Source organism: Ictalurus furcatus, chromosome 20 (assembly GCF_023375685.1).
Source record: "Ictalurus furcatus strain D&B chromosome 20, Billie_1.0, whole genome shotgun sequence".
Lineage (NCBI taxonomy): Eukaryota > Metazoa > Chordata > Actinopteri > Siluriformes > Ictaluridae > Ictalurus > Ictalurus furcatus.
The window spans coordinates 16,756,814-16,782,598 of NC_071274.1; the positions used below are offsets into that span (position 1 = coordinate 16,756,814).

Genomic DNA, 25,785 nt, shown 5'->3' on the forward strand with positions numbered 1-25,785 from the left:
ACATGTCTGTGTGCATGTATGAGTATTTCTGGGTATGACTGTGTGCATGTATGTGTGTGTGTGTGTGTGTGTGTGTGTGTGTGTGTGTGTGTGTGTACATTACATTATCTGCCAATTTGATAGCCTCTATAAAACTATGTTGGATGCCTGTAGTAAATCTAAAAGATGGAGAAACAGATTGGATAGTAAAAAAAAAAAAGCAATTGAGCCAGAGTCTTCATCTGTCTTTCCTACACACGCAGGCACGCACGCACACACACAAACACACACACACACACACACACACACACACACACCAGTCTTGCAGCACCTTCCTCAAACTAAAACCCCTCAAATTACATGACAGCCTACAGCTTTCTTTAATGCGCCAAGAAGATTTGGCAAAAGCAGAAATATCAAACTTTTTAACACTGACATTTTAAACTTCTCCAGCAGGCACATTTAGTTCTCTGTGATTTTATTCTGAGTACATAATGCGCATTACTCATGTTGTGTTAGTGCAGTGTACAAAATGAAAATGTGAGCATGTTGAATTCAATTAACTTGATCATATTCTGTAGTATATTTTATGACAGTGGTCAATTCATGCTCATTTCTGCAGGGAAAAATACTAAATGGTTGAAATAAATGAATCATTTGTGGATGCTATTTTGTTCTTTTTTTTTTTTTTTTTTACTATACTGTGCATATAATGTGTTCAGAGGGAATTGAGAATGTGTGTGTTTGACATTGTGTGTGTGTTTGACATTGAACTGTAGCACTCTTGAAGTGATTAAAGCCTTGAGAAAACTGTTCAGAACTGTTAAACCGAGAATAAGCTACAATAGCTAATGACTGAGGTGAAGAGGTCACCATGTGTTCATGGAGCTCACTTTGTGCACAGGGGTATTGTAAAAATTGTAAAGCTACAGCATAAAAAGACATTCTAGACAATTGTGTGCTTCCAACTTTGTGGCAACCGTTTGGAGAAGAACCACATATGAGTGCGACGGTCAGGTGTCCACAAACTTTTGGCAACATAGTGTACTTTAAATGAAAGCTGTAGTGGAAATACAGTTTAGGAACATCAATATTTCCCTCAAATATCTTGGAAAATGACTAGGAAATGTCTTTGTGAAACTAAACTGACACTATAATTACACTTAGCATTGGCCACAAACTGAGCTTCCATGGATTCTGCCATATTGAGAAACTGCAGCATTTCAGAAAACTTTTAAGTTGTAAATACTGTATACAAAATAGCTAGTCCTTAATATGAAATAAATACACAGCCTTATTTGAACACAGAAATACAGTCCTGGTCAGAATTATTGGCATCACTGAATTGTAAGTATAGAATTTAGAATATGTTCAGAAATAAATGCAAATGAACCAATTTTGTATAACCAGGATATTTTAAAAACATGTCCAAAGTTATTGAACAACAACAAAAACAACAAAAATTGCTATCATATAATGAAATTAAACATAGAGACAAAAAAATGTACACTGGACACAATGGAAAAAAAAAATGTACACTGGACTGTGGAAAAAACACCACAAGCAAGACATCTAAAGAGCTTCAGGCTGACCTGGAGCAATGTGAACCAAGTAGGGCTCCATGGGCGAAGGCCAAGGAGGAAACCACTATTGAAAGAAAGGCTTTAAAACCAAGAGTAATGTTTGCAAAATCTTTCATAGATAAGCCACAGTCTTTCTGGGATAATGTTCTATGGACAGATGAAACCAAAGTAGAGCTCTTTGGGAATGCAGTGCATCAGTTTGTTTACAGGCAACAAAATGAAGCCCATAAGGAAAATAACACTCTACCTACAGTAAAACATGGTGGAGGTTCTATCATGCTGTGGGGCTGCTTTACTGCCTCTGGTACTGGAGATATTGAATGTATCAAAAGAATGATGAAATCAGAAGATTGATGATGCATTTTATAGAACGAAATGTGTTACCTAGTGCCAGAAAAATAGGTTTTAGGCAAAGGACAATGACCCGAAGCACACATCTTACAGCACAAAAGAATGGCTGAAAAGGAAAAGATGGAGTGATTTAAACTAGCCAGCAATGAGTCCTGACCTAAATCCCATTGAAAACCTTTGGAGAGAGCTGAAATCTGCCATTGAAAAAAGGACTCCTGCAAACTTAAAAGTGCTTGAACGCATAGCAATGGAAGAGTGGCAGAAAATACCAGCAGACAGGTGCAAGAAGCTTCTACACGGCTACAAGAAACGTTTAGAGACTGTCATTGTTGCCAAAGGTTCTGCAACCAAATATTATTAAAGGGCGCCAATAATTGTGTCCAGCCTACATTTTTTTTAGTCTGTATTTTTAATTTCACTATATAAAAGCCTTTTTGTTGTTGTTGTTGTTGTTGTTGTTGTTGTTGTTCAACAACTTTGGGCATGTTATTCAAATATTCATTTGCATTTATTTCTGAAGATATTCTAAATTCTGTACTTACAATTCAGGGGTGCCAATAATTCTGACCAGGACTGTATATACAGTGATACACTATATAGTGTGTAGGAATAGAATACACTATGATACATTAGAAGAGAATAGCATGCATTATACACTATAAGCCCAGTTCACACTGCACAGACAGATGCCGACCAACGGCAACAATCACTAACTATAGGAGTTGGCCATTGGATTTAGAATGTTGGGACATTGCCCCAACATACATCAACAAACCTTTTTTTTTTTTTTTACGGATAATCAGACTGGTTTAAAAATGGATGATCCTTTTACCACAATCAAAATGTTACTATTATTAGTATCTTTATGTGCCGTTCTTCGTCTGAAAAGACGAAGAGTGAAACAGAACAGGTTGTGGGTGAAGCCTTGGTTGTTGTGACGTGAGAGACAGGGTGCTTACTTACATCTATGCAGACACAGGATGTGCAGAAAAGTTTCCTTGGTTTGCCCCCAAGCAGTTTCAAAAACTCAGAGAAAGGCATCTTAAGGTAGACTGTGTGGTAATCTAAGACCATTGTTAAGTCCTACATTATGAACAATATTTTTATGTGAATGTAAGTTATAAACATTTGTTGCGATTTCGCTTCTTACTTCATGAAACAGAATACGGAAAATGGTATACGGTTAGCGAGTAAGAGTAGATGATCCTCACCAGGGGTAAAAAATAAACAATTTTAATTAAATAATGATAATGATAATGAGTCTTTATTGGTCATGTATACATTACAGCACAGTAAAATTCTTTTCTTCGCATACCCCAGCATGTTATGTTATGGGGTTGGGGTCAGAGTGCAGGGTCAGCCATGATACAGCGCCCCTGGAGCAGAGAGGGTTAAGGGCCTTGCTCAAGGGCCCAATAGTGGCAGCTTGGCAGTGCTGGGGCTTGAACCCCCGACCATCTGATCAGTAACCCAGAGCCTGGCAGTGCTGGGGCTTGAACCCCTGACCTGCCGATCAGTAACCCAGAGCCTGGCAGTGCTGGGGCTCGAACCTTCCAATCAGTAACCCAGAGCCTGGCAGTGCTGGGGCTTGAACCCTTCACCTTCCGAACAGTAAACCAGAGCCTGGCAGTGCTGGGGCTTGAACCCCGACCTTCCGATCAGTAACCCAGAGCTTGGCAGTGCTGGGGCTTGAAACCCTGACCTTCTGATTAGTAACCCAGAGCTTGGCAGTGCTGGGGCTTGAAACCCTGACCTTCTGATCAGTAACCCAGGGCCTGGCAGTGCTGGGGCTTGATCCCCTGACCTTCCGTAACCCAGAGCCTGGCAGTGCTGGGGCTTGAACCCCCGACCTTCCGATCAGTAACCCAGAGCCTGGCAGTGCTGGAGCTTGAAACCCTGACCTTCCAATCAGTAACCCAGAGCCTGGCAGTGCTGGGGCTTGAACCTTCCAATCAGTAACCCAGAGCCTGGCAGTGCTGGGGCTTGAACCCCTGACCTTCCGATCAATAACCCAGGGCCTGGCAGTGCTGGGGCTTGATCCCCTGACCTTCCGTAACCCAGAGCCTGGCAGTGCTGGGGCTTGAACCCCCGACCTTCCGATCAGTAAACCAGAGCCTGGCAGTGCTGGGGCTTGAACCTTCCAATCAGTAACCCAGAGCCTGGCAGTGCTGGGGCTTGAACCCCGGGCCTTCTGATCAGTATCCCAGAGTCTGGTAGTGTTGGGGCTTGAATCCTCGACCTTCCGATTAGGAACCACAACAATGATTTAGCACACCTAGCACCTAGCACACAGGCTTTCATTTCTATGGAGTTTTCAGGGACGCTTGAAGATTGAACACGTACTGTCGGTATAAACAAGCGCCAAGCAATGGCAACAGATGCTGACAGGGTTAACACGGCGATCTGACAAAACCGAACAAACGCTGTCTATTGGCGTCTGTCGGAGCAATGTGAAGGCTTTACTTATCCCACAGTACTGTTGAATTCATGATTCTATCTGGTCAGAATGTGTTGGTAAGCTTTATATTCATGTGCTTGTTCTACTGTCGTTTCTCACAGGGACTATTTTTTATTAGGATTTTATAAAGAAAAATGTATTAGACATGTATGTAATTTGTTGACATGGTGAAGTTTTCTGTCAGGAGACTTTTATTTTCGCATTTTTGGAAGGAGTCTCTAGTGTGTCGACACTTTGTTACAGTCAGAGGTAAAGCTGTTCTGACACAGGAAATTGTTCATGGTTTAAGAGGAGTATAACACTTCAGGATGTGTGCTTCAATTTCAGGGCCTTAACTCCTAACCCCATCCTTGTTTTTAAAAAAAAAAAAAAATTTTTATAACTGCGCGCCTCATCATGTGTTATTCCTCACATATACAATTTACAGTCGTGTTGAAATAACTGTTTATTTCACACAGTTTTTTGCTCTTTATATGCATACCATTCTTTAATATGGTTATTTAAACAGGTATACAAACTTGTTTGCTGTGCAAGTTTTTTTTTTTTTTTACTCTAAACTACGAATAGCTGAGCGAGCCACATCTGGCTGATTGGTGCAGTAGGTGGAGTACACTGTAAGCTCCATCTGTAGCTCTTTTGGCTTTTGTAGATGCAGCTGCAGTTCAGGTACAGTCCAAAGAGCTAAGCATGAAGAATGATTCTCTCTCTTTTCATTTCTAAGCCCCAGTAGTCGTTTGTCTTCTGCCGCATTGCTCCTGCTCCTTATCGCTTATCACCTTCATTTTCGCCCCATCTCTGGCCGTTTATCTAATACGGCGCCTTGCCATTATTCTTGTCTGCACACAGCTAAAAATATGCACCCATATAGTGAATTGATCCTCAACCTAGGGAATTGCCTGGTCTCTTTAAACTGACTATGAGACGATGTGTTTGATTGGTTACAGTGAGGAAATTCTTTCAGGGTTTAATCAATACTGCTTATAGTTGCCTGACTTACAAGGCTTGGAAATTGCCGACCCATGCAACAAATGCAGTGCAAAAAACAAGCCAAAAAAACCCCAAACCAAACGTCTAAACACCAAATGTTTCTTGCTTCACGACCCAAATGATATAGTCTAAATGTTCTGATCAAAGCTTATAAAGCCGTATTGTTATTTCCAGCACTTCTCTTTGTGCCATTTGAGAGTTTTATAGCTCTGAGAGCTATAGGTCATTCTTTACAGAAGTACACAGACGGCAAGAAGTGTTTGGGAACTGTGGGACATTTGTTTTAGTCGTTTCAGTCGTTTTAGTTGTGGCTGCAGTCCAAAAAACCTGGCTCTGGTCCGCTTGAAAATGACGGTAGATGGTCTCAGGTTCACCTCAAGTCAGCTCGGTTGCGGACAGCACCATGTATGAAAGATATCCACTACCTGGAACTGGACAACGTGCCGATATTACATCTTGCTTTAAGCTTCAGAAGCAGCTCATTTGCTTATTTATGCAAAGAATATGAGGTTACGAAATGTTTCTGGTAACAGAATGTTTCTGAGTGTACTAATTTAACGGGTCCCACGTTATGTATCAATATACTGTAGGTCTAACAGTATAAAATTACATAGGAATGGAAAGGGGATACTGCAGTCAGCACAACTTGTGGTTGTTGTGCAAACGTTTGCATGAATAGCATGGAACAAGATGCACATCTCATGACTATTGCCAAAATTGTTCTGAAGTGAGAATGACATGCTTGAAGGTGGTGTGTGCCCTATACTGCACAGGACAGTGGTGGCTCAGCGGTTAGGGCTCTGGATTATAAGCGACTTCATTGTCGGGCCTCTGAGCCTCGAATTTTAAGTCACGTTGGATAAATATCTGCCAAATGAATAAATGTAAACGATTTGAACATTTTCATTGGTAATAGGAACAAATGAACACCAAGAACGATTACAGGATACCAACATGTCACGCATATACCAAAACATATCTACACAGCAGAACTGATTTCTAAAATTGTAAACCTATGCTGCTGAAATGAAACCATAACCGAGCCCAGAATCGATCCTTGGAATCAATCAATATTCGGGCTAATTGTAAAAATGTAAAAATGCCGATAGTTATATGATTAGCAAGGACCACAACTACATTACTGAGAGACAGCACTATAATATCCACTACTATATATATATATATATATATATATATATATATATATATATATATATATATATCTATATAAAATACTATATACAGTACACAGCTAAAATTCTTGTTAATTCTTGTATGCAGGTGCTCTGCCATGAGAACCTGCTCTATACACCATGGTAATAGGACCATTAAAAACACAAAACATTAATAAAAACAATAAAGGGATATCAGCAACATAAACAAGGTATAAAATTGTGAACGTATGACGTTAAAACTAAATCGTCCATAAACAAGGTCATCGGACTCAAATATTTGAGCCAAGTATATAAATGCGGATAGTCATGTGATTAGCAAAGTTCACAACTACATTATTTACAGACAACTACAGTATAATATCCAGAAGACTGACACTGTACATGGCTAGCGGTGTACCTGGCCCCATCTGTCATAACTCACACACACCTGAGTGCACACGGCCTGAAGCCTAAACGTATTGGGACACGGCCTAGCTCCAAAAGTACTGGAACACTTTATCTCCAAAAGTATTGGGACGCGGTCTAGCTCCAAAAGTACTGGGACGCTCTCTAGTTCCAAAAGTATTGGGATGCTGTCTAGCTCCAAAAGTACTGGAATACAGTCTCTCCAAAAGTATTGGGACACCGTCTAGCTCCAAAAGTATTGGAACACGGCATCTCCAAAAAGTATTGGGATGCTGTCTAGCTCCAAAAGTATTGGAACGCTGTTTCGCTCCAAAACACTCTAGCAACATCCTAGCAACCACCCACAACACCCTAGCAACAGCATAGCAACCACCCCTAACACCCTAGCAACTGCCTAGCAACTATCCAGAACACCCTAGCATCTGCTTAGCAACCACCCAGAACACCCTAGCAACTGTCTAGCAACACCCTAGCAACCACCCAGGATACCCTAGCAACACCCTAGCAACCAACCAGAACACCCTAGCATCCATCTAGCAACACCCTAGCAACCACACAATATCAAAGTTTGTCGTGACGAACATTATCTATCTAGTTAAAGTTACTTTTTTACATGAAAACATTAACTTAATTTCATCAGTTAAAAACATTTATTTTTAATTCCAGAGTACATGTACTTAGCAACATGTTTTTACTTTCACTTGAGTACATATTTGGTTGCATACTTCCACTTTTAATTGAGTAAGAGTTTGACATATAATCTATACTTTTACTTAAGTATAATTTCTCAGTGGGGGTACGGTGGCTTAAAGAATACAGTAGTTATGGTTAGTGGTTAGCACATTTGCCTCGCACCTCTGGGGTTGGAGGTGATTGTGCTCTGCAGTTGTCACCCTGTCTTGTGCCCTAAGTCCTCCCTGTAGGATAACCGGTACAGAAAATGGATGGATGGCTAATACACTAATACATAAGCTTAGCCACTGCTGTTGCTCCAGTTTTATTCTGAAAGACAGAATTAAAATAACATCTCAGCTTGGAGGTTTTCAGTGACACTGATGACTTTAACTTCAGAGCTGAAGTACAGGTGAGGAATAGTTCGGCACATAGCTTTGGGGCAGACTGGTTTCGGCATGGCCCTGTCTGCCAGCAGCAACAGTGCTGCTCCATAATTTAATGAACCATTTTCTGCCCAAATCAGAGGGACGTATTAAGCACCTCCCAGCTGACCGTGTTCTGAGGTGCCTGTTCCCAACCTCAAATTAGTCAAACTTCACTTGCAGCAGGAGGGCACTGCGACAGAGCTGCAGGAGATTTGACATGCTGTGCCTAACACACACACACACACACACACACACACACACAACCCCTGCTGAAGGTTTATCTACTTAGCAGACTTGCTGCCATTGTTTAGTTTCCACTTAGCTGCTGTGTGTTGGCTGAAGTGTTTTGTTTTAGATTAGAAAATCTTTAAACGGGGGCAGTGTGAAGTCCTCGGAGTGCAGTATAGCGTGTCTAAACTGAGCAATGAGAATAGGAGTTGAGCCTTTGACATATTCAAAGAGAAATAAAAAATAAAAAAATGACAGGCTTCCTAAAGATTCTCACGCAGAAAATAAGACACTGTGTAGCTGAAAGGGAGAGAACAAAACCTTGTCAAACAGAATTATTTCTATTCTTCTGTGACCTTTTCCAAAAGACGTGACTATTTTTAGCATTGCAGTAGTGCTGTTTATATTGAGGAAAGCATTATCATTTTCATAGTACCAATGACCTTCAGCTCTTAAGTCCTTTCTATAAACTCAGTGGGTAGCATAATTTTCTTTGAGACACACACAAACATGCAGAATACATTTCATGTCAGGAATGCCGTTAGTATGCTGCTAGCCTGGCGCTATAGGGGATAGGGATGTAACCAGGTACATGAACTTGAGTAATGTAGCTGAGGTTGAGGAACTGTCAGAGCCATTGCTGACATTTCAAGGGGGTATAATGGTATAAGGCTCATAATTTTTTTTTTTTTTTTTTAAACACCTTTAGACCACACCCACTTTGGCTTTGAATACAGATCATGATATTTGCTGCACTAAACAGATATAGATCTAGATTGTGTCACTGTGTTACACCCTTAGTAGGGAACACATGTAATGTGGCCCCTCAGGGAAAAAGAATAGTTTAATGCTTGGAGCTGAAGGAAATCTTTCCTCCTCTCAATTATTCACACCCAGACATTTAGCCTCCAGGGCCACTTCTCTTTCCTTCCTCCTTTGTCTCAATTCCCCCTTCCCCTTGTCTCCTCCTCTTTCTCAATCAGTGGAGCTAGATGTCAAACTGAAGGTCACAATTGAGGCATTTGGAATAGCCATGCTGCTCTCTCTATAGATAAGTCCACATGATTGATTTAATAAACACTAAGAGCATTTTTTTTCTTGTATATAAAATGATATAAGCCTACTCTATCACACACTACATTATCCCACTGTAGGACGATGTACAGTAAAATGGTTTCACCTGAGTACCTGTGTCCAAAGAACCCTCTGGATGTCCCTGATAATAGTTAAATCAATAGACAATTAAATCAATAGTTAAATCATTTTTTTCATTGTACCAGTGGACATTTATTTTCCTACCTCAAGGACTGAAGCATTGCAAAACATAACTACTGTACACTAGAGAAATGTGTGAAGATCTAAAGCTATATTTTACTTGTAGGACATATGATAGGCCTGTATTGCTCTGACACATTTAAGAAACAATATTGTATGGCCATACTCACTGGCCACTTTATTAGGAACACTGGTACACCTGTTTATTCATCAGCCAGCAGTGAAATGCAGAACAATATGCAGATAAAGATCAAGAGCTTCAGTGAATGTTCACATCAAACATGAGAATGCGGAAAATGTCATTTTAGTGACCCTGGCATGGTTATTGGCGCCAGACTGGCTGGTTTGAACGTTTCAGAAACCGCTGCTCTCTTTACACAGAATGGTGTAAAAAACAAAAAAAAAAAAAAAAAAAATTGAGCTGCAGTTCTGCATGTGGAAACACCTTGTTGATGTGAGAGGTCAGAGGAGAATAACCAGACTGGTGTAAGATGACAGGAAGGTTACGCTAACTCAAATAACCACTTTTTACAACCGTGGTGAGCAGAAAAGCATCTATGCACAGACTGCGCTACCTTGAGGCAGATAGGCTACAACACCAGAAGACTACACAAGGTTTCACTCCTGTCAGCCCGGAGCAGGAATCTGAGGCTACAGTGGGCACAGGCTCACCGACTGGACAGTTGAAGATTGGAAGAATGCCGCTTGGTCCTTTTGCCACTTTCAGCTGTTCAGTTTCTGTGAGTCTGTGCCCACTGTAGCCTCAGATTCCTGTTTTTGGCTGACAGGAGTGGAACAAAATGTGGTCAGCCTGAACCAGCCTGACAATTATCCTTTGACCTCTTTTTCCAATTTTTGTTTTTGTTTTTCTTGTTTTTCACCCATTCACTGAAGCTCTTGATCTGTATCTGGATGATTTTACACATTGCACTGCTGCCACATGATTTGCTGATTGGTTAATTACATGAATAAGCACAGGTACAGGTGTTCCTAATAAAGTGGTTGAGGTCAGAAGGTGCCAATGTGCTAATATTTATAGAATATAGTATATATATATCATTTTGTTAACATTATAATTTCAGATACTTATTGTCTAAAATAACTATTATTTTGCAATTGTGTACATCTGGTGAGTTAAAAGAATAGGGAAGGGGTCCAAGCACTAATTATAAATAGGCTCTGCTTATTTATAATTTCGTAGATGTTCAGTATTTAAAATTCTAAACGTGTGTTCCTTTTAATATGGAATTCTGCTTAGGGCTATATTGGGCTTCATTGTGAGCATCAAACTTTTATGTGTGAGAGTGTGTATTTTTTGGGCTAAATCAATGTGCAGTGTACATGGTGTCTGGTGAAGCTTAGCATTTATAGGTAGACCTGCTGTAAATCAGGGAGAAGGAGGCTGACACAAACCAGCACACCGAGACCTCCTACTGTCCCTGAGCTTTACTGCCACTGCACATCTCACTGGAACCCTGTGGCACAGCTATAAATACAAAGCTATAAATCACCCAACGAAACACAGATAGAACAGCCAGACAGCCGTCACAGCTCTTTATTACGTCCCTGTATGAGAAACACACCTTCAAGCACCACCTACTGCATGTCTGTTTCATTCCACTACTAATTATTTTCTAATATTTGTTTGAAAGTGATTGCTGCTATCTGTTTGAGTGACAATGAACGGATGATAATAATCCCCCATTCAGCCAATCAAAACCAGCGATGAGATGCCTGACTCAGGCACTAAGTCGCTAATCCCTAGGGAAATGGAAATCTTGCAGAAAATGACACATTGTACCTCTTTACATTATGCCTTTAATCAAAAATAATTCAGTTACTTTTCCCATTGCATCTGGATTCTGTTCTGAGGTCAAGCAGCCACTTTGTTACAGTACATAAAAGGATATCAGTCTACATCAGTGGCTTTAATTCAGAATACTTTCTCTTAGTGTCTTGCTTTCTCTCTTGAGTCAACCATTATGCACATTTACCTTTATTAAGCCATCAGTGAGCCCAATGAGCTATTGAGCCATCATGGCCCAGGTTTCTTTCTACTACTTAATGCTTATTGAGCAGTCTCATGTTAAAGTAGCTTAATGGTGCTAGTAATCAAGCCAGTGTGGCCTTTAGAGTCAAATGAGGGACAAGTTCTATACCCAGGGCTACTAAAAATTTTTGTAAGGCTACAATTTGCCTAAGAAAACCATGTACCTAGACAGGGTTTTACAGTACCTAGATAACGTGTAGCTCTGCTGTCTCACAGTTCCAGGTGCTTGAGCCTGAGCTTGTGTTTCACTGTCTGTGCAGAATTTCACATGTTCTCCCAATGGGTTTCCTCCAGGTTTTCTGGTTTCCTCCCATCTCCCAAAAACATGCAGATAGGTGAATTGGCGACTCTAAATTGCCCCTAGCTGTGAATGAGTGTGTGAACGAGTGTGTATGTGCATGGTGTCATGTGATGTACTGGCATCCCATCCAGGGTGTATTCCCACCTTGCACCCAGTGTTTCCAGGATAGGCTTTGTCACCCCGAGTATGCCATACATGATGCCTGGAGTTGCCATAACAGTTTATGTCTAGTGATGCAAATGATCATGATACTCTCAGTGGTAACTGCAATGACAGTTGTCATAATGTTTGATGTCAGTAGTATTATGACAATAATGAAGACGGAGAAGGATGTGCCTAGACCTGGCGTTTATGGTAGAACCATTGCTATTGGGGTTTTACACACCTTGCAATATTCGGTAACACTTTACTTGGACCATGTATCAAACACTTTGTATGCTGTCATGACAGTTCTCTCGAAAGATAGGTCATTATTGTTACTGTTATAATACTTGTCATAAAGTATATATACTGACTCCATTAAACAAAAAACTTAAACTGTCATGGCATTAGGGGGCACTGTGGCTTAGTGGTTAGCACGTTTGCCTAGCACCTACAGGATTGTTTTCCCCATGCTTTGTGGTTTCCTCTGGGTACTCCGGTTTCCTCCCCAGTCCAAAAAGATACGTTGTAGGCTGATTGGCATTTCCAAATTGTCCATAATATGTGAATGGTTGAGTGTGTGTGAGATCGTGTCCTGCATCTGTAAATAGGTTGGGACCCCGTCCAGGGTGTCCCCCGCCTTGTGCCCCGAGTTCCCTGGGATAGGCTCCAGGTGACCCTGGAGTCCCTGTGTAGGATAAGCGGTACAGAAAATGGATGGATGGATGGATGTCATGGCATTAAATGTTATGACAACTGTCATTACGTTTACCAGTGATACTAACATGACATATGTCACTGGACATAAACTGTCATGGCAACTCAAAGCCGCATATGAAATCTATAGCTGGCTTGTGCTTACAGCATCCTTATAAGATTATTACGTCCCACACTGTATGACATGATTGGATAACATCTTATCAAATTCTATAACTGACTATGTGACATTAATGACATGGTTATATTGGTCATACGATGCAAATAAAGTGTTAACCATATTTTTCAAGCCTGCAAATGCTGTTGTTCATAGGACACACTCTTGTTGCTGTAGGGTCATGCCACAGTCGGAGTGACCTTTTTGCATAAATAATTGTCATCTACTTGGGAAGCAGAAATTAGTAGTTCATAACATGTATATTCTTAACGTTAAGGCTGGCATAACCTTGTTTCTGTATGTTAACTGATTCAAAAATGTGAACATACTCCTTCTGTGCCAAAATGAACAATCTGTGAGATGTTGCCGCATTAACTAATGATGATACATAAGTTCAGCGATGCAGCCCAGCAGTGCAAAGCTGCATCTGTGCAAATATGAATATATGCATAAGATAGAAAAAGGAAAAGAGACATAGTTCCTTTAACACACACTAAAATATATTTAAAAAATATATATTTTCATCCTCTTAGTACAAGCAAGTGGAGCAGTACATGTCCTTCCACAAACTTCCAGCAGATTTCCGGCAAAAAATCCATGACTACTACGAGCACCGCTACCAGGGCAAGATGTTCGATGAGGAGAGCATCCTGGAGGAGCTGAATGAACCGCTCAGAGAGGTGAGACAGAGCATGCTCACTTTGTGTGGTGGGGACGTTGGTGTAGATGTATGTGTGGAAAAACAATCCCAGGAGGCCATGCAGTTACCTCAGTTCTCTTCTCACTTTCCAAAACAATAAAGAGATGCTGACAGTGAAATGTTTTGCGCTGCAAATGCAATCCATGTCTCAGGAAAGCCACGATGTAGATTCTTTTTTATTTAATATATATTCCAATGGTTTTTGTTTTATTCTACTCTCAGTAAGGATGTAGTAGTCGGTGCTTGACAAAATGCTCTTTTATATGTGTTTGCAAATATGCAGCACTGCATTTACACTCACCAGCCACTTTCCATGTGGCACTCACCAGCCAATCATGTGGCAGCATTATGCAATGCATAAAATCATGCAGACACAAGACAAGAGCTTCGGTTAATGTTCATAACAAACATCAGAATGGGGGGAAAAAATGTGATCTCAGTGACTTTGACAGTGGCATGGGTGTTGGTGCCAGATGGACTGGTGTGTGTATTTCAGAAATTGCTGATCTTCTGGGATTTTCATGCATGACTGTCTCTAGAGTTTACACAGAATGGTGCGAAAAACAAAAAACATCCAGTGAGTGGCAGTTGTACGGGTAGAAATGCCATGCTAAGATCAGAGGAGAATAGCCAGACTGGTTCAAGCTGACAGACTGCCTACAGTAACTACTCTTTGCTACCACGTTGAGCAGAAAAGCATCTCGGAACACACAGCACGCTGATCTATAGAGACTGCTGTATGTGAAAATAGATCATCATTTTCTGAACTACTCAAACCAGTCTGTCTGCTACCAACAACCATGCCTCAATTAATGCCACTGAGATTCCATTGTCCCCATTCTGATGTTTCATGTGAACATTACCTGAAGCCCTTGACCTGAATCTGTATGCGTTTATGTATTGTACTGTATACTGTATATCATTTATATTGGGTGAATACCTCTTCTACCCTCCCTAGGAAATTGTGAACTTCAACTGCCGTAAGCTGGTGGCCTCGATGCCTCTGTTTGCCAATGCTGAGCCCAACTTTGTCACGGCCATGCTAACTAAGCTCCGCTTTGAGGTCTTCCAGCCCCGGGATTACATCATCCGCGAAGGCACCATTGGCAAAAAGATGTACTTCATCCAACACGGCGTGGTCAATGTCCTCACCAAAGGAACTCTGGGAATGAAGCTGTCCGATGGCTCCTATTTTGGAGGTAAAGTGTCCTGTCATCCTTGAAAGGAACCTGTTTTCATAACTGCCTAAATGAGGCTGAAATTAAACTGTCACATTCTGTAATTAAACTGCCCAAATTCTAATTAAAACGCTACAACATTTAGAACATGATTTACCTCAGTTATGAGCTTGTTTCACAAGAGGGAATTAAAGTTGAATATTTAAGCATCTTTTAATGGGGACCATCAAAATCTTTCCACCTAGGCGATAACACCCAACAGCGCCTTCTGAGATCACTCTGTCATTTATGATAATTTCCCTGAGCTGGTAATGTAATTTTACTAGCATAATTGTATGTGACAAGCAAAATTCAATTAGTACTTAGCCAGATACAATGCTCACGCTGATAAACTAGCATGATAATTATATCCCTGTTATGTGAAAACCTGTAATATATACTGAGTATATTTTCAGTATATGGCAAAATCTCTGGCTTGTTTGATGTAGTCTAGTTTACACAAACCTTCAGGCTTAGATTAAATAACAGTATCATGATGCTGTAATACAATGCTTTCAAAGGGCAATAGGCCAGTATGGCAGGTTATAATGGAAAGTCAGCTGATAGCAGAAAACAGCAAGCAGATTTTGTAGATCTCAGAATTATCTTCATTAAGTGCAGGTGTTAGCCTTTTGTGTCCTATTGTTTACAGTGACAGTGTGGGCTGTACAGATAATTGCTTTCTTAATGCTCTCCACATTTAATTAAACTCCAAGCCCTTGCTCCACAGGCATCTGGAGTTATTTCCCTCCAATTCCCAATTTCACTCAGTGCACCATAATGCAAATGGTGAACGCTTACGAACAGCTAGGGTTGATAGTCAATGACCTTTTTGTTTTCAGAGTTGGATTACAAAGGCTTCCGACTCCAGCTCTGCCTCTTTATAATTCTGTCTTTGAATTGAATTTCTTGAATGAACTTCAATAACCTCAAAGGCATACATACATCCTTGGTTTGGAGTTAGGATTTAATGTTTGCATAAGCAGCAAGAATATTTACATGTACTAGAAAATGAGATTTTACACCAGAGATTTTGCCATATACTGTACAATAGATTCATAACTGGTTTCCATTACTAGTTTAGTGTTAGTAATAGTTAGTTAGTAGTTAGTAGTAGTACTACAGTAGTAGTAAAATCAAGAATAGTAGTGGTAGTAGTAGTAGTAGTAGTAGAAGTAGCCGGAGAAGGAAGAGGAGGAAGAGGAAGAGTAGCAGCAGTAGAAGTAATTTGTAGTAGAAGTAGCATGAGTGATAGTCGTAGTAATAGTAGTCAGGGCGGATGTAGTGATTTGAGGGCCCTAGACAAAATATAGGAATGGTGCCCTATTGCATATTTCAACTGCATGCATTTAGCATTAATAAATAATAAATCAATTATATATATATATATATATATATATATATATATATATATATATATATATATATATATAAAATTAGCATTTTTAGGGAGCCCTTGGCTTCTGGGGGCCCAAGGCGATTGCCTACCTTTGCCTAGTGCTAGAATAGTAGTAATATTAGTAATAGGAGCAGTAATAATAGTAGGGGTGGCAGTAGTAGTAATAATAGTAGTAGTAGTAGTAGTGTTGATGGTGGTAGTGGTAGTAGTAGTAGTAGTATTGGTGGTAGTAGTAGTAGTAGTATTGGTGATAGTAGTAGGAGTAGTGTTGGTGGTAGTAGTAGTAGTAGTAGTAGTGTTGGTGGTACTAGTAGTAGTAGTAGAAGCAATAGTATTAGTAGTAGAATTAGCTCTGAATGGTAAAGAAGTCCAGTGTGGGCTTGAGACTACTTTTCTCAGGCAGCAATAGTGGATTTTTCTTGTCATCTTGAGATATCAAAAGTTGATTTATTAGGCTTGTAGATGCAGCATGGATCAGTGGATTCTACTGTACACATTAGCCTGTCTATAAGAAAGCTGTTCATAAGAAGATAAAAATAATTTTTTATGGAACAATGATAAAGAAGGGTTTATTAAACTAAGGATTTGCTTAAAAGTCCTGAATTATACACAGTAAATATATTTGTAGCAGAGTGTGGTATAGAAAGGGATGACTAAAGGACGTTGACTGATTTCAGCCTGGAGAAAATAAATCAAGAGAAACTCACGTTTTAATTCTGTCCACATAAGATTACTCTACACTAGTAGCACAAATGAATGAACTTCAATTTTTCCCTTTTTTTTGACCAGCGAGCACTGAAACAAAATAGATCCCTGAGCCTGCTAAACGATGTAGATCTGTGCAGATTTTTTATCAATTTTAGTAGACGTGAAAGATTATCCTTGTGTGCCTTTAAAATCCTGATGACTCAGCGCTCCTGAGCCGCAGTGAGCAGGGAGGACCGGGAGATTTTCCCCCGAGTGACCTTGGAAAGGTTGCGACTAAAACAGATGCCTTCTGTAGCCTGAGTTAAAAGGGTTTTTCAGATGGTCCTTCCCTGGGGTGTTCAGTGGGACAGATATTGAACACAATCATAAAAGAAATATCAGTAGCAACAGCAGCATGGTTTTTGGTTCCTTTTCAATGCACTGTGCCAGCCTCTGGGGGCTTCACAAAACAGAGCTGAGATAGAGATTGGATGCAAGTCGAGCTGTTTCTGTGTGTGTGTGTGTGTGTGTGTGTGTGTGTGTGTGTGTGTGCATATGTGCCTGTGTGTATTTGTGCATGCCCGTGCATGCGTTCTTGTGTTTGTGCATTCATTTGTGTGTGCGTGCTTTCGAATACTGCCTCTTGACTTGATGAATGAGACTCAGCAGTGAGTGAGTGGCTGTGGAGTGACACCACTGTCTATAATTAACTTCAGCCTCCTGGAAAGAGGATATTGGAATTTGCATATGCTGATCCAGAACTGATTGATGGCAGGCAATGTTAATACAGTGGCCAGAGTTTATAATGTCAACAAGGTGTGCTAGAACATTTTCATCACTCACCAAGGAAAGGAGAACTGCACAACTTTGTAACTAATGTTTTTAGCAGTCCTTCTAAAAGCATTAAAATATGTAGTCAAATAATATGTTTTCAATATAGTACAGGGTGAATTGAATTTTCAAATTTTTAATTTTTTTATTTGCATTTTCCATACTGTCCCAACTTTTTTCAGAATTGAAACTAATCGAAGGAATGATTTTATTTTTTTATCCACCCCCAAATTTTGGTCACCTGCCATTCCCACCTACCAACCAACTATTCACTATAATTCAATAGTGTTCCAACTGTGGAAGGTGAAAGCTAACACTTTCTCTTCTTTATGAATTGCTGTTCATGCTGTGTCACAGGGCAGGGTAACACACTCAGAGGAAAGTGCTGTTTGCCCTCTTCCACATACATGAGCTCACAAATGTCCACAATTGGCTAGTGCCACTGTGTTTTCTAGGGGAGAAAAAGTATGCCATCCTTCCCACCCTGGGAGAAGGGCCAGTTTTGCTTCCTTGGCTCCTGGCCACGGATGGCTATGGTTTCGTTGGGATTGGAACTCATAACCTCCAGATGATAGGCCAATTGCTGCTTTCTCTTGTACTTGCTGGCTGTCAATTGGTTGATAATCTGTTCTGCGGGGTTTGTATTTATATTGCTTGTACAGTACTTGCAAATAATCTGATGTGGATGGTACAAATTAAACCTTATATTGATGTCTGTTTATTTTGGAAAGACAGGGGACTTAGCCCTGCTAGCCAACGTATACCAGCAGCCCCTGTCTGTGGACATTACACTTCACTTTACTGTGTAGTTAGAGATAATGAGTGAAGAAAGTCTTCTGATCATTCCAATCACCATATAAAACTAATCTATTGTCATTACATGATACATATTGGTCAAACTTAAATGAGCTCATAAAACTGAATTGCAGCCACAGACATCAATTCGAACATCTGACTTTGCCTCAACTTCTGTGTCTTTTTTCTATGTTCTCAAAACTTTCCATATCTGTTATATCTCACAGTTTTTCTGTCTTAGGCTTGAGGCTGTTAACATCTATTAATGGAAAAGAACATGTCTTATGTTTAACTATGCAAAATAGCAGATGCAATCGAGTTGCTTTGTGTGTTTGTGGTTTGATTTTCTCTCAGAAATCTGTTTGCTAACACGAGGGCGCCGGACAGCGAGTGTTCAGGCGGAGACATACTGCCGTCTTTACTCACTCTCCGTGGACAACTTCAATGAGGTTCTGGAGGAGTACCCTATGATGAGAAGAGCTTTCGAGACTGTAGCCATTGACAGACTCGATCGTCTAGGTGAGAGTTTTGTACTCTCCTATTAATGTGCACACAACATAAAAAAAACAAAACAGTAGTATAGTCACTTGTTTCTCTAAGATGTTGAAGGTGAGTGCTGAAGGTGTGTCTACTGCTCAGAGAAAAAGTCAGTGACAATGAAAGCAAAATTTGTCTTTTGTTTTACTAGTACCACAGGCAGGGTGCAAAAAACTAATATTTCCCCAGTCTCAGTAGTTCAGCTGAGTCATGCAATTACCTTAGGAAAAAGCATTTTTTAAATGCTTTAAAATGCTGTGCAAGTATTTTCTAGAACTTTGATTAATTACTATTATTATAAAAGAAGTGCAAATGTGCCATGGCAACCTTCTTTGTAAGTAAATTACCATCTTCTATCCATTCCCTACCAGGTAAGAAGAACTCCATCTTGATGCACAAAGTGCAGCATGACCTCAACTCCGGTGCCTTCAACAACAGAGAGAATGAAATGATCCAGGAGATTGTGAAGTACGACCGAGAGATGGTCAAACTGGTGGACTTTCAGCGTCCACGTGCCATGTCTATGACGGCCGCAGTCCCTGGTGGCATATTTGCCCCACCGGGCCAGTCACAGGGCACCTCAGCCATCGCCACCCTACAGCAGGCTGTAGCCATGAGCTTCTGCCCACAGATGGTGAATCCTCTGGTGGGCACAGGCACTCTTCAATCTCCCCGCATGGTCCGGCGCTTCCAGGTAATCCAGAACATTTCCAGCCCTGCATCTGTCTCTCCCATGCAGCCACAGCCACCAGGGCCAATGCCAGGGGGTGCGTGTGCTTCTGCTGCCACATCCAGTCCACCTGTGCAGAGCCCCTTGGCACCAACGTGCTCAAGGACATTCCAGTATGGCTGCAGCCCCATGGGTGGGCGTACAGGATCTCAGCTGTCTCTTGTCCAACAGCATGTGCCCAGTCCAACGCGCAAGGGTGCCCACTCCCTGCAGCATGCAGAGAGCCTGAGTCAAGATGCCCGTTCATTGTCTACTTCCCAGCCTTCTTTGCCCCAGGATGGAGTGACAGGTGTGGGTACCAGCCCACCACCCTCAGCCCACGTCTCCTCCACGTCCATTGGGCCACAGCATGCCCCTCACCCTGCAATACCTGGGCCCTCTGGAATCAGAAGCTCTGTACCTCATAGAATTGTACAGCCTCACCAGATATCACCCTCCACACCGCCCCCTGTTGGCGGAGCAGGGCCAAGCTATCTCGAGCCAATAGTGCACAAGAAAGATTCTATAGTTAGCCTTCCTGAGACGGACTCCACTATCAGATCCAGGCTGTCCTCGAACCTCTGACCAAACTCTGGTGTATGCTGACATGGTGGCACTATTGTGTATCCTGAGGTTTTCTGTATCCAAAGGAAGCAGAATGTGTATTGTGTAGGGGGAGCAATCAGATCAGTCTGTCACTAATAGGTGCACCACTGTAAGTAGGTTGAAGAAGTGGGATTTTCCTAGCTGGCCCACTCATGTAGTTACTCCCTTCTTGTTCAGCTACCAATTTGCCCTTTGCTGTCTTTGTTATGAAGAAGTACATGGAAAGAGAAAATTTCTGTTGTATTCTGTAGAGTCCATACAATGCAATCTGGCCTGAGCTGGGACGTAAAGAAAATCAGGGACTTGTATCACATGACAATGATAAAATTTTAAGCTTTGCAAAGTGTTTTTGAGTGTCATTTGTTCTGTATAATTGTAGCAAAAATAACTAGCTGTTCTTCATATTCTTGTAAAATATCAATGAAAATAGTGTTACAGACCGCTGGTCGATCTTATATTGATATGTAAATATGATACATTTTAAAAAAATGAAAGAAAATATCTTCATTGTATCAACTTAAAAACCAAAGTTGAGCTTGGTTGAGTTTGGTCATGTCCGTGTCAAATGAGAAAAACAATTCAAAAGATATGCCATTTATTTAACTGCCTTTATTCCAAGTTTAGAAGCCATATACAGTCCATGGTAATTGTGAGTCTATGTGGGAGTGAAGGGGGGTGGGGGGGTAGAGGGGTAGAGCATAATTCCGTCATTTATTTATTGACCTGTTTTCTCAAGAGAGTGTTTATTTTGCTGGGCATTTTGACAGATGTGTTTGTAATGGTAAAGGCAATACCCCAGAGCGTCTAGCTTGCACTGAGAGTTCTTATTGATGAACATCACTGACTCTCTATTGGGAGATACCAAAACAGGAGTGACTAGGAATGGATAACCAAAAGAATCTATATCTGAACTGTGAGGCAAAATGCAATATGATACTGATTTTGCAATACCCTGCAATTTAGTTTTGCTGTGTGAATGCTTTATTTGGGTGTATTTAAAAGATATTTTATGGCTGTAGGTAATGGAGGGTAATAAAGTGAAATGAGCAAGGAAATGTTTATGTAAAACGTATTTAGAATTTAGCTTATATCATAAATATTAAATTCCGGAATTATAGTTTTCTTTGCATGGTACAATTCAGAATTGACATTACCCAGAAAAGCTGTTTTAAGCCGATACTAGTAGTTGAATTTGTGGTAATAAAGTGCTACAATAATTCAGTGAAATATAGATTGAACCAGTTGAACATGGTTCCGTTTTACATTTTAAACCAGCATGACTTACCTGAAAAATTCAAATAATTTTATCTTGTGAGAAAAAAACTGCAGCAATTTACTATATTAACTTGAAAAAAGCATTATTTGTTCAACTTAACTAGTATTGGCAATATTCTGCACTTTACCAAAACCTTCCAAGAAATTATTAACGGAGATGCTGATGTGTGAGCATTTTTAAAGGGATCGTTAAACGAATCGAACAAATCTTTTGCTTGGTCATTGGTCAAAACAAGATGATCATCTTGATTGAAAAATATATTAGCTAAACTGTTCGTAGTTATTAGTTAAGCGCTGCATTTTCTTCACTTGGATTGTAAATATGACCTTGTACATCAGCTGTAAATGAGTCTGATTAGTAAAGTGAGTTTACTTAATACTGACAAAAAAGAAAGCTGAACTCAGATGGCCAATGGTGCGTATTTGTTCTTGAATGTATGCCGACTGGCGTTTACTGCCATGTAAATAGAATCATATCGACTAATGCAAAATGGAAAACGTGCGCATTTGCTGAGTGTTTATTGTGATGGTCAATTGTTAATTAAGCTAATTAGCTCATTAATACTTCATTACAAAGGAACCGTTTGTGTTACTTCTGCCATTACTTGCTAGAAGCTGGATGTTAGACATAAAACAATGGGGGGCGGGGCGGGGGGGGAGGGGGGGGTTGGTGAAGTGAAAACAAACAAGCATACAAAAAAAGCATACACAATATCCCAATATCCCCATGGGCGCCCTCTAGAGACAGAATATGGTGGCATATCACCATATTCGTAATAGCCACAATGAGGTGATTTTGGGCGGTTTGACGATTTGCTGAAGCGGATGCAGTTTTATCAGTGCGGTAAAATAGCGGCATGAGCATTTGTGCTCCATGAGATAACTCCCATTCATGCTCAGTCCCATATCTTTATTATCATTATTGTAGACTGAGTCGTAGTCTTTCACCACTAGCTTTAGGATCAGCTATTAAAATGAAGGATGGTGCAATTTGAGTCAATATGACTGACTGAAAGATTTTTTATTTTGAGTCCTCCTGAACTGACATTGCCATTTTCTAGCAGTAATGGGATACTTGATCGAATGAATCCTTAGAAACCTGATTTGCAGTGTATGTATCTTTAATTACGCTCAAATGATTCTTCCTGTACTGCCATTTTTTCTGAATGCCAGAAGTTGTTTTTTTTTGTTGTTGTTGTTGTTTTTTTGCTGCAATTCTCATTTTCCAAGATTAGCGAATACTTTATTTGTTGATCCCATTTTAAGTGTACACCGTAAGTCCCCAACATAATAACAAATGTATTCTGAGTGAGCTGAATGAATTGAATGCATATCTGTTATATGTATTGCTGTGGTTTTACTGCAAATGACTGAAACTCTTTATTTTTGTAATCATGCACTTATACTGGCCCTATTTACGCTGCTATTTTAGGCTCTGCTAGAAAGAAATGTCTTCAGAGTATTGTGTACGAGGTGGTCACAGTCAGTGCAAACACTTGATCCTTTATACTGCCAGATATCCTGGCGAATATCGAAAGGAAGAAACTGATTTTAAGTTCACCACGGAATCGATTGGCTTCATTTCGCTGTAACAATAGCAATCCTGATTGAAGTATTCCTTTAAGTAGAGATTTTGAGTATCTTCTGTTTTTCTGTACTTTTCCCTGACCAAAAAAAAAACAAAAAAAAAAAACAACAAACAAACAAAACAAAAAAACAACCTTTGTTTCTGGGGCAGAAAGTCAGCTTTCCTCACCATGGCTGAATAATGGACAATACTTTGAGAGGACCGTCATCCAAACCTCTTGTTTCACCGTGCCGCATGTAAACGGTACAGAATGCCTTGGTATAAAATGTCTTAGTAAATCAGGGTACTTTGTGTTTGTTTTGTTGTTTTTTTCGTCTTTACGGTGTGCGCCGATGCACAATTAAACGTAGGCCAACATACCCAGTGCCTAGTAATACCTAGTTTCCACATTGTCTATTTTAGTGGTACTTGACCTTGTAAAATGAACTGCAAACTACGTGTTCTTTTTTTTTTTTACCTTGCAATATATGTATAATATAGCTGCTGAATAGTTGTTAGCAACATAAAACGAATAATCCAGCATAGTCTTTCCCCATGTTGGGAGACACAACTTGCACATTCATGTTTGTCTGGACTTTTGAATGCAGTGGATCATGGAGTACATACCAAACCTCTGCTCCACCGGAATGCTGCTTTTCACCGGAGCCACCAGAGCAGGCTTTGCTTTTGCGATCTGTAGACATCACGCCAGATGGCTTTTTAAAAATCAAACTCGCCTCTGTAGATGCCAGCTGAGCACACACACACACACACACACACACACACACACACACACACACACACACACAGATCAAATGAAAAACATCAGGGGTGAAAACATACATTAGAAATCCTATATTGAAATGCATGTATATATATATTTTTATTGATGAGTATATAACAGTAACAGTTTCATATATATGTATAAGTGAAATTTAAAGAAATTATTTTGTATAGATACACTATAAAATACTACACGGGATTAATAAATAGTTTCCCTGTTTAAACATATTGCTACTTATATGTGACAAGAAAAAAAAACCATTGGTTGTGGTTTAAAGTTGTAGTCAATGATTGGAGGAAGTTGAAAATTTTGAGCTGAAATTTTTTGTGCCTCCTAAGCCACGCCCCCAAAACCCATGCACATTGACTGTCATGAAGAGACAACTCCTTTTTTTATTGGTTGGATGTTGGTGGTGCAAATAATTTTTTTCCCTCCCTGTTTTTTTCTCTGAACAGATATTTTATTGAGAGAATTTGAGGAGAAACATCACTCAGCCCACCTGTTCAACACCAACATTTCAGAATGAGAAATGCAGAATTCCTCTGAGAAAAATGAGGCCTAATTGGCCATCTGTCATTTCTTAAACCCATCAATGGAGTACAGTAGCAAAGCCTTGTAAAATGACTGCTGGTTTTCTTGCGCTATGTTAAAAATGATGGTGAGATGGTGAGCTCTTTCTAGGAATGTGAATTTAAAAATTAAACACATTTGTGTGTGTGTGTGTGTGTGTGTGTGTATGAATACCGAATATCCAGTTGGTTCATTTTGCACTTCCACCTTGAAACAGATTCAATATTGAAATATTTGTGATGTGCTTTAGTGATTCTGGTGTTAATTTGCTGTATTTTTGGTATTCCCGTGAGAAGATAGTGGTGGTGTACTGCACTGTACATGCTGCATCATCACAACGGGCTCTTGCCAGCACAGTTGGTGGTCTTTAATAGGAGAAAATATTTCAACGATCTACTTTCAATGTCATTTTAATGAAAAAACATTATGTAGTTGCGCTGAGTCATAGCAGGGACTCGGACTTGGCTAGTTATCGATCTATGAATTAATGGGCGTGAAGGCATAGATGGCAGAATTCATACAAAATGTGAAGCTTCGGAAGTTGATCTATTTGAGCAGTTTACAGATGGAGGTGGTAGTGAGAGAGCTGGACAGAATAAACTTGTAAAGTGCCGCTGCATCACTCTAGTGAAATAGAGATGAAGTGAGGGCTAAATCCCACTGGCGTCACTATCAGCAAGTAGTCGAACAGCATTGTGGGAAACTGTTAACCGAAGTAAACATAGACTGATAAAAGAAGTTCATTCCAAATTAAATCTTGGACACCACTGAAGGTCACTTATTAATTCTAAAGATTAATATGTAAGGCATTTTGGGTGGATTTTTTCAGTAGGTGTCTCAGTAAGAACAAGCTGATTTCACTACTGCAAATAAATTCTTAAGATGTATTAAAGTTCACCCGGACGATCTATTTTACAGCAATTTTGCATAGTGATAAAGGTTCTGGGGTTTTTCTTGTGTACCGCAAAAGTGAAAACCCGAAACTGACATGAAGCCTGTGGAGCCAGACTAGAAGTCGTTTTAAAAAGTGCCAGATTAAATGTTTCTTCAATGGGTGCAGACAAAATGTATTCAGATTTGTGTCTGTGATGATTCGAGCCCTGCTAAGCCCCCAATCATGCTAAGAAAAGGCTGTCAAGGGTTTAAAGAGTGACTTTAGCAGGATGAGATCTTTCACTGGTTTGGATTTGTACTTGTAAAA

The 25,785-nt window shown here is 40.2% G+C and overlaps 1 protein-coding gene across 1 annotated transcript in view; it reads left to right on the forward strand.

The window, feature by feature from the left end:
* LOC128624160 (potassium/sodium hyperpolarization-activated cyclic nucleotide-gated channel 2-like) overlaps positions 1–22,266 on the forward strand; it is a 69,590-nt gene extending 47,324 nt beyond the window's left edge. The window contains exons 5-8 of the mRNA XM_053651561.1: positions 13,441–13,587; positions 14,566–14,806; positions 18,891–19,055; positions 19,445–22,266. Coding sequence (XP_053507536.1) covers positions 13,441–13,587; positions 14,566–14,806; positions 18,891–19,055; positions 19,445–20,367 — 1,476 coding nt within the window. The 3' untranslated portion in view covers positions 20,368–22,266. The remainder of the gene's footprint in view (positions 1–13,440; positions 13,588–14,565; positions 14,807–18,890; positions 19,056–19,444) is intronic.
* Positions 22,267–25,785: the final 3,519 nt, after the last annotated feature.